This window comes from Ooceraea biroi, chromosome 6, assembly GCF_003672135.1.
Source record: "Ooceraea biroi isolate clonal line C1 chromosome 6, Obir_v5.4, whole genome shotgun sequence".
Lineage (NCBI taxonomy): Eukaryota > Metazoa > Arthropoda > Insecta > Hymenoptera > Formicidae > Ooceraea > Ooceraea biroi.
The window spans coordinates 9609571-9620237 of NC_039511.1; the positions used below are offsets into that span (position 1 = coordinate 9609571).

At 40.1% G+C, this 10667-nt stretch overlaps 2 protein-coding genes across 6 annotated transcripts in view; one reads left to right on the forward strand and one right to left on the reverse strand.

Moving 5' to 3' along the window:
- Positions 1-7662, reverse strand: part of LOC105276766 (tetraspanin-5) — a 110092-nt gene extending 102430 nt beyond the window's left edge. For all 5 annotated transcript variants that reach the window (XM_011334648.3, XM_011334649.3, XM_011334651.3 and 2 more), the window contains exon 1: positions 7029-7662. In XM_011334648.3, coding sequence (XP_011332950.1) covers positions 7029-7118 — 90 coding nt within the window. In that variant the 5' untranslated portion in view covers positions 7119-7662. The remainder of the gene's footprint in view (positions 1-7028) is intronic.
- Positions 1-10667, forward strand: part of LOC105286976 (28S ribosomal protein S24, mitochondrial) — a 199280-nt gene that overhangs the window by 136962 nt on the left and 51651 nt on the right. The gene's annotated exons all lie outside the window — the stretch shown is intronic.

The following is a 10667-nucleotide window of genomic DNA, read 5'->3' on the forward strand; positions in this document are numbered from 1 at the left end:
TAATATTCGGATACACACGAGAACTTCTGAATAATTAACCATTAAAAAGAGTTGATTTCCCGGATAAACCGATAAAACTCTTTCTTAACACGAACGAGATTCCACGTAAGCTTTGGCTACATTGACATGGCGCAGTTTACGGAATTCCTGCCGGAAGTTGCCGACGAAGGCAGGAAAAATCACCGAAAAATCCCCGTGCCCACCGCAAGACCGCACAGAGACCGGAAGACGAGTTGAATCACCCAATATTGTCGCCTGACCGCAGAGTCCGAAGGCAAGATCGACGAACGTCTCTTCAGTCGCCATACCTATTTTGCCATCACTCTGGAAATCCCTGCGGAAACTCTACGTGCGCGCTCCTCCATCCGCTCGCCATTACCGGAAGTCTGTACGCCCTGCCAGGTAAGGACGTGTCGAATGAGGAGTCGCGAACCGCATCTCTCCGCGAACCTCCGTGGCATGGTGGCCGGTTGCACTGGTTAGAAACCGGTTGTACGAGCAACTTTTGTAATGAGATTCCTCAAACGCCGCCGACGGCAATGCGGGGCGACGAAGGGGGTCACGGGTGAAGGGAGGAAGTCCTGACAGGGACGGATCTAGCGAATTTTTAAAGGAATAATTCCATGGCTTCGATGTGCAAAACAACATACATCTTTTGTATTTTACAAAATTATTAATCTTTCAAGTTTTATATGTGCATATGTGTATATCTACTATACTACTATAGATTCTGATACTTCTTCGCGGAAAAATTAAAATGTATCAATTTTCATTGTTATTATTATACATCTGAAAATGTATAAATAAATGTATGAGAAACATCTAGTAGAAAAATATAAATCCAAAAAGTATCTTTCTGGACAAAGTCTATAAAAAATAATAAAAAATAATAAATTCAAATATTGAAAATATTATAAATTGGGAAATCAAAATAAATGAATTCACCAGGTTGAGACTTGAAAATATATTATTAAACATTTTCTCGCTTTCTCTTCCAATAAAGGCGCATCGTAAGATTTACAATGTAATTAGATATATTATTATAATCTTTTTTAAGGGAGTATTAGATATAATCTTGTTCTGGAAATGAGGAATATATGGACACGGGGGAAAGACGGGCTGACGTTTTCGCGAAGAGCAGTATCGACGAGGTTTCGTGTGGTCGGGCACCCACGGAATCGCGCGGAACGCACGCAAGTACGTGCTCCTGCGGCCGTTCACACGCATGAGAGTGACGTGTTAAAGCAGCTGGAGTGTACCGCCCGGTTCGGAGTCATCGTCAGCCAGCAAGGCCAATCATCTGTTCGAAGGCAACCATGCAGAAAGCGCGGTGAACGAATTTGGCTGGTGAAATGTATCGATCCTTGCGAGCGATTTCCATTTCTCATCTCGAATATGATTACGTTGTGATTCCTGCGCGACATCTGGGATATCTTTACATCCCCGATGACATATCCAATAGACCTGTTTAAATTCTGTAGTGAATTTATTCTTTTTTTTAGCTGAAACCCGGTTCATTGGTGACAGAGTAAATGTAGTCTGTATTTTATTTGATGAATAATTTAAGTCAGATCACTCTAAAAAATACTGTCTTCCTTCACACGTTCCCAGTCATTTTTTAGTAGTTGTCATTTTCAGGCCAAAATACGTTGCAGAGTTTGATAAATATTTACAAATTATCTATTTTTTTGCTTTTTGTGAGCTGGAAATTCATTTTTTAGTAGAGTAAATAGTGAAACTTGATGCAACTTAACAAACATCATCATAGAGCAAGTAATAGTGATATTAACAATTATTTTCTTGCACTTTATCTACCGCTGTTAAAAATATCACTTATAATTAGCCTGAAAATGAGTTTTAGTGTGTATCAAAAATGGTACACGCGGCAAGAAACATATTAAATGATATACTTATCTATGAAAACTGCAGAATGCGTATTTTTAAAAATCTGTGCTCAGTCTGCCACTTATACCGATTATCCTCATTTCTCGATCGGTGACGTGAGAACGCGAGAGAAGGAGTAAATAATGAAACAGTCCATTCCTTATCTGGAAAATGAATGTCTAGACGAACAGCTGTCGTTAATTCGAGCGAACTGCGACGGAATTGGACCAGCTGCACAAGCACGATAAACGCAATCACTGTATCAATGTGGAATCACGGCAATGCCAGTTGCGGAAGCAAATAGCTGCATTAGAACATCGGCGATCATTAGCGAAACGCATACTTTGCATCGCGAAGAAGAAACGCAGAAAGATATCTTTTCGGCGGTGCAAAAAGGAAAAGAATAAGCACGCGCGGAAAATTGCGTTACGGGTTGTTACAAGATTGCGAATGATCCCGGAGATGCCCGTCTGACAAGCTGTAAATGTTTCGCGCGATATTTCATTTTCCGCGCGTCAGCTTTACGCGTGGCGAGGCGAGGCGAGGCATGGCATGCACGGATCTCCGCTCCGAGGAAAAGCTTTCCACCCGCAGGAAAACTTGCCGATGAAATTATTCGCGCGACGGTCGTTATTATTTTTCAGCAGCGCGTAAATATTTTACGACGGAGTGGTGTGTTCCGCGAAACGCGCGCTTTCCTCCCTTTCATGCTCGTTCCTCTTTTCCTCTCTTGTCTTTCTCTTTCTCTCTCTCTCTCTCTCTGTCTCTCTCTCTTTCTGCCTCTTTTTCAACCCCTCTTCTATATACGGAGGAACGAGAGGTAGTCGCGGGGTTAACTCGCCACGACTTTCGAACTGCGAAAACTTAGTGTCTCAGCGAATATCTACAAGTTCGCCGAAAGAATATCGGTAACTGTACTGGCGAAGTTGTAACTTTTATTAGCCCAGAGCGGTTGAGAATCGTGATTCGACCGATTTCGTGGATTTTCGCGCGGTTGCTTGACATATATTGTACATGGCCGCGCGTTGATTACAGCCTTCTTCATGAATAAACATTGCATTTGGTCGCTTGCATCATAAATGTGTTACAAAAATATATGTGTTACAGAATTTCGTAAATAAGTAAATGGACAATTACGTCCACAATTCCACACACTGGTGTAATAAAAATATTTATACGGATAAAATAATCCTATATATATATATAAATAATGTAATTTCCTTTTTTTCTATTTGTGCTTTCTTTAAACAGAAATTAATAATTTATCAATATTTATCATTACTGTTAATGCATAATAAAACATATGTTGTGGTTTTGTTTTTTGTATTTCAAACAAAACATGATACATGTACGTGTATTATTTTAATTTGCATATAACTATTATTCTATTTGTTACAAATACAAATAAATGCTTCTTATGATATTAAGCTTATGTTATTTAATGAAATTTGTTTGTTTCATACAAAGACCTTCGCAAATATCAGTTTTTAATTAATTCGCAGAGATACACTTAATATATACCATTTAAAATATCGAGAAAAGGAGGGAAAGAGAGTACCAATGCAATTAATATTATTTTTATACATGCATTGCGGAATTTATTTCAGACGAATCCGACATTTCGTTGCGCGGGTCGGCTATTTAATTACGTGGAGTGCCAGAGGAAGAACTCTCCACATATCACTGGGTCAGTGCTACATTTCGCGAAAATCCCGAACCTAGCTCGCCGCCCCGGCCGCGGGAAAATCAATAATACCTTTAATCCGTCCGGTGAAATAAGCTCGCTCGGAGTTCATTACCGCGCGCGGTTACTTTAACCCGAAAACAGCCGGTTGGACGGAGAAAGCGGTGGAGAGGAGAGGTGCTGCAATTCGCATACTCGTATTTTTCACCCTCCAACCGCATAAAAGCGCCAAGTTTCCATGGTCGCCATTAATTGGTAAACACTTACGGGGGAAAAGAAATCGAGTCGAATAATTCTATTTGCAGCTTTATTAATCGCAAATTCAGCAGATCCGCGCTCCGGTCTCCTATTAATCGAAAGCTGACACCGCTACCTTGACATTTTCGTTAATGACGCGTCAATTTCAGATTGGACACGGGACCTTTGATGTTCCGCCGACGTAAGAGACTCCCACGTCACCGAGAGATAGGATTCGCTGAGAGATCCGATGATGTGCATCGAGGCTCGTCTATTCCGGCGTGATTTCATGCGTAAATCAATTCGCGAGCGCGGGCGTCGCGTAGTCCCCTCGACTACATGCATGCGTGCGCGCGTGTATGTGTGCAATGTATGAAATAAAATTACAATTTGTAAACAACGTTGTGGCAACGTGGTGCAACAACGTGATGCGACGCCACGCTGAATCTCGCCCGCGGAATTAATCTATCGCCGTCTATCGCGCGCGCACGTTATCCACCGGCAGAGCAGACGGTCGCTCGATCAAACGGAACGTAAATCAAAGGAACACCACGCGTGCGACACGCGGTATCCCGCGAACGAAAATCCTTCATTTGTCGTGGCTTCGCGCTATCCCCTTTAAGCGCGAATGTCGCGTACCGCGGAAACGCGGTGAACTCGCGAGTTTCCCGCAAAAATTGCGACTCGATTTTAGTAGGCACAAACAAAACAAATTGAGAAACGCTATTTCCAATTATATAGCGAAAACGCACAGAATAAATGGCAATTAGAACCAAATATAATGCGGAGCAATGGAGCGCGCGGGAGAAAAAAATTATGTTTCATTTTCCGTCACATTTTTCACCGGGGAAGGATCGACCGCAAAATCGCCGCTTGATTTACGGCTAAAGAGAGCATGACTTTTCTTTTAAGCTTTCTAATCAATGTGCACCGCGTAATACGGGTGCGATATGCAGACCGTAACGCACATGTGTGCGCTGCGTCGTGTTGTCCTCGCAATTGGGACAGTTCGCAACGCGGACGAGACTGCATTGCAGGTCACTCGCGGTATTCCTTGTAAAAATACAACAAAGAGCGAATTATAAAAATTTTTTCCGACAATCAAATTGCCTGTCAAGAGATTAATTTCATGAAAAATCTGCTTTCTCCTTAAATTCTCCTTAAATAAGAAAGTTCGGAGAGAAGCATAGTCGTGCTTCGTCGTGTTTTATTTATGCGGTAGTGTTATTAAATGCGCCAATCTAGTTATCTCGCATAAAGGTTGCAATACTATATTTTAAGTTGAAAATCAAATAACTGTATTTAGCGGCAAATTTGGCTACTACAGTCATATTAGCATAATATAATATCACACCATAATTAATAGAGTTGTAAATAAATTGAAATGTTATAGATGCGCTACTTTAAACACTAAATTGGTAATTAAAATGTGCTAGGTAAAGTAAAATTCACACATACACATAAGGACATTGTTTTTCTGGTATTAATAAGAGAAATTATTCTTTTCTTCAAAAAGACGCGCAAAGAAATTTAACTGCCATATAAAGTAACATATTTTTAAACTCATTTGACACTTTGGTTAACGTATAATTCGCTCACGAACATTATTGCGGACAAATCAGAGAATACGATAATGACAAGATATAAGTTACAAGAAGAATGGTTTTATTGTGTAAATTCTTTATTTCAACGCCGCTTTTCGCTACTAATGGTTTTCGCCTATTAATGGTCGTGTAAGCTACCAAAGACTGCAAATAATTTCCTAATCGTGATTGAACGGAACGTCAGCTTTTTATGCGTTGGATGTGAAAGCTGCCTAACGTTTACGGCACAATAAAGCTCCGGTTTATGTTTCTCAGCTCTCTTGACAGTGACAAACAAGAGCTTTGGATACAAGACACCGTAATTGATATCTATCTAGATGTTCGATAGTATATTCTTGTGAAGATCTTTCACGATCGACGAGACAAACGTAATCGCATTCTCGTAGTAAGATTTTTCCCGGAGAGGGAAAGATTTACGAGGGGATGGAAAAGCGGGACAAGTACTTTTCTCGAGATCGTCGATAGATCGATAGATCGAGTCCATTTCGTCGCTTGACTTAATTAACGTAAGAAAGTGCAAAGTGCAAACAAGAACGACGCGCACGGTGGGTGGAACTGACAGCAACGACTTTTTCAGCCGCGATATCTCGAAATTATGCGCGTTCGATTGTCTTGTTAAGCATCTTATTGTTTAATACAAATGTACGGCGATCGGCATAATCCACAAACATTTTCATTACGCACACGAGCGTTATTAAACTAAACAATATGACACGCTTTATTTGCTACATGGAAAGGGGTATTCTCGCGTGCATCGCGATAATAAACCCCCCCATTGTAATGCAAACAAAAGCGGCCAGAAGGTACGCAAATTTTACTCTACCTTGGAAATGTTATTCGCGCTCCACGCGACCATTATATTTTTCAAACACGGAAAACTAATAATGTGCGCTTCTAAAGCTTCCATATAGCTCGCATAAAAACAAAAGGAGGGGAAGGGGCGTCCTCTTTCAGACTGCACCGTTTACCGAACGGTTTGCAGATTTCAAAGCTTTTCTTTTTAACTTTTACAGCTTTTCCTCTAATGAGGCTGCCCCTCCTGCAGATAACATCTGTATTTTTCGTGTGTAATCCAAATTATTTTTCCATTCGCAACTTACTTCAACGTAACGTAACGTTCTGTGCCACGGGAAACATTTGTGAATTTGTTAGAGCTAACACGTGAGACGTCGGAATTAAAATTTGAGATTTTTTAGAGCGGACGTTCATTATCTTTTAAAAAACAGTATCCGAAATCACTTCGGATGTCCAAAAACTTGGGAAGTAACGTCTCAGATCCAAATTCGTCTGAAATCTTTTTAACGTCTGAAGCGTTATGAGAAGTTTGAGTGAAACTTCTTTGGAGACGACATCGATGATCTTTTTAGGAGTTCAGATACGGAGCTTCTTCTATGATAACGTCCATCTACGTGAGAAAAGTCGTTCACGTTCGTTTAATAACAAACTGGATGATATTTTGAGGGGAAATTCATGTCTGACCACCTGCCTTTAATGATGATATTCGAAAGGTATTCCGCAGAAGTAACTTCTGCGACCTCCTAGCAAGATCCGAAACCTCGACTGCAGGATTCGACCCACCGTGCAACGTCGTCCTCGCGGTTCGCGCGCGCGGTACTCACCCAGAACATGACGTTAAATCCAAAGATCACATACTTGAGGCAGCAGCTCACCTCGCTGGTATCCCTCCGGTACTTCCGCACGGCGGGCATGGCTGAGAGACATTTATCTACCGGTCGTGCGAACCCCACGCATACGTGCCACACCGACACAACACAACAGACCGAGCGGATGTACACGCGTGGTACGACGACCCGAGGGGGGTTGCGGAGATAAAGGGGGGCTGCCGGGGTGCACACTGTATACTTCACATACAACGGGGAAGGGGAGGGACGAGGGGCACACCTTGGAGCCAATCACGAGAACGATGACATGACCAGCCAGAGAGAGACGAGCCGCGTCGAGAGGCCTCTCTTTCGCAGCCTCTTTTTCCCGATCGCTTCCTTTTTCGGACCGATCGTTTTTCTCCCGAGCGCTCTCCTCCTTCCTGCACTCTCCCTCTTTCTCTCGCCCTTCCTTTTCCTCTCTCTGTCACTCTTTTGTTTTTATCTTTCTCTCTCTCTCAGGCTCGGTCGATCAGCTGATCACAGTAACGCACCGTACCGCAATTACGACTACCGCCATTGTCACGTCACGGCGCGCACTGCTCACAGCTGGCTCAACGAGACTGCCAGCAAGTCGCAACCGCCGTCTACCCCCGCGCTGCACCTTGCGCGCTCCCCACCCTTGCGTCCTCCCTCTCTCCCAGATATCCGCTTCCCCTACTCCGCTCAGTGTTTCGCGCTCATGCTCGTGGTTCCGTTTATTCCTCTCTGTCTCCGTGCTCTCTCTCTTTTTTTCTTTCTATCTCTCTTTTTCACTCTCGCTCTTCTCGCCGCGATTCTCCTCCGCGCGATCGACCCCCACTCTTTTCGCCATTCTTCCCCTATCGGACGGCATTCCCCTCTTAATTCGTTGCTCCCTCTCTCCCAGGGACGGCTCTTGAAGTCTACGGTAGAAGCACGTGGTTCTGTCGGAAATCACTCTGATCTGCAGATCGTAATAAAAATTACGTTGCGGCGTGAAAAAATTCGTTTTGATAGAATCCTGTTATCGGTTATTTTATTGACGTGACGAATTAGTTACAAAATTGCCTCAATTGGATGTAAAAGTAGATTAATGATTGCAGTGATTTTTACTAAGATATATTTCATCATAACTCTCTAAATCTATAAAATGACGGGGGATATTCTTCGCATTGAAATAAAACATGCACGTAAAATAATTGAGACTGTTCGTTCGAATTTAACGGAAGTAGGATAACTAAAGTGAAGCAATTGAGAGTTAAAGTTAAAAATTTATCTCAAAAGCAATGTTTCTAATTCGAGAGAAATCTAACATTGCATCCTTCTCATGTTTCTTCACGTTTTCTTACGTTCGCTCTGTCTACTCGTCTCTTTTTTATCTCTTAATGATCTTTCGTCTTTCTTCTCCTTATTCTTCTTTTCACTGATATTTCCTCTCTCGCAAATTCACTGTCATCTTTTCTCGCGTACCTCCATCTCTATCCTTAATCCATGTCTTCTTACTTCTTTTTTCACACATCTCTCTTTCTTCCTTTATTATTCGATATCCTCCCATAAAGTACGTCTCCATGTTAGTACCTTTTTCGCGTTTGCATGCGCGTTTTTTTGCGATTTCACATCTTGCACTTTTACGATGTCTGTATTAACGCGATGCTTCCGATTTATCGATGAAACAACGTGAAAAATATGCTCTATTGACCTGTAACGTTAATTCTTTCTTTCTTTACTCTTCAGTTTATTGCGGTTTTACAAATACCGTACTTAAACATCGACCTTTTATAATATCCGTATATTTTAACTCTATAGTTTATATTGCGATGTTTATTTTTTCACACATGCATGTCTATTAAAAATACAGCTTTAAATACGTGCTGAAAAGTTTACCATGATACGATGTTTTTTTTTCTATTACAGTATTCTATATTTTACACGGTAGGATAGCTCGCCTTTAGAATATTACGTGAATGGCAATTTTATCATGGCAATCACTTCACGTTAATGATGATAAATTAACTTATATCGCTTTATATATCATACTTAAGTCGATGCGAAACGTGTAGAGGCTTATTAAAGCTGACAACATCTAATTCAGCGCAATTGGATCATTAACACTCATTCTGTTTTCACACTGAAACTTAATACGTATTTTTAAAGGAGAAATAATTATTATTTCGTGCGCGCGCATATTATTCACAGATCCTTAAATAACTATTTCAACGAATGTATATCATCAAGCGATGTGAGATAAATATATATGCACATATATGTTCACATGTAAACTTTACTTTTTCTTAATTTCAAAACAATGACAATTGAAATATTTTTGTAACAATATTTTCTCGATTTTTTATATATAATTGATATTTATTCGCCATTTCTCTCTTTTCTCTTTTCTTGTTCTCTTGGATCCATTGCTACATCCATTTGCTTTCTCGGACACGAAAATATCAATGAGTGGAAACATAGCTTTAAGGTCGGCCCACTCGTTCACCTCTCCTCCTCCAATATGTTTCTCGTCACGATCGTTCAACGTGTCTCACTCCAGCTGTGAAGGTCTGTTCGACCTTCCAGCATCTTTGCGCTTTTCATATAAGGTCATGGCATTCTGCTTTTCTTTTCGTCTCTTTCTCTTTTTAGCCGCATTAACATATTTTACCATCCTTCACTGCTATCTCTGCTCTCATCTCTCTCACGCATGTGCAACTATCTGCTGTTGACGATGTGCATATGCGCTTCGCAAATTCAGAAAAGACTGATTTTTTAGATTTCCTGTTACAGCATTTACTTTTCTTATACAAAAATTCTCTATAAAACTTTTTTTGCGTAATGCTTAATATGATTATCTTATTATGATTATCAATTGTACTGGAGACCACAATTATTATAAAAATATGTAATTTAAATATTAATTATTCTCATATATTTGTATAAATTTATTGTGCATACATATATTTTAATTATTTCTTAATTTTATTGCAACCTTCAATGGTGCTTGCATCATCTTTGGATTCGCATTATTGTAAAACTGTATTATATAGAACAAATATACCTATGATTATACAGTATACGATTAAATGTCTTCAAGGTTTGAAATTCCAGTTTTAATGATCGTTCTTTATTCATTTTCTTGATACGTCCCTGAGAACGTTTGTGAAATAGTCCTGACGATCGCAGGCAGTTTCTTGACTCCACTTTAGTCGATTCAATATAGCTTTGTTTCGCTGCAGCATTATTTTGGAGGAAAATTAAGAGGATTAAGTGAAGAAGAGATTCTTTGTTGTTTTGCGAAATTGCTTACGTTATTAAGGGAGAAAAATGCCAAGGCGAAAAAGAGTTTATCTCTAGCAAAAACCGAAACTAAGAGTCAATCGTCAATTTACATCTGTCGTCTACATTAATTTTAATCAATATAAAATTCGTTTTTGTCTTTGCGCTCGTAGTTGTCAGTTGTATGAAAATAATTTATCAAGATTAGAAGTGCATAATACAGCAATAGTTGTCTTCTTTCTGTTAAGATAACATCTTGCGCATTTAAAAATAATAAAAGAACATAAAATGTGTGTATACTTGTTATTGAACAAGTATACAAGTAAACTTTGTTTAATATCGTAGCGCTTAGAAAATAACAATCCATTG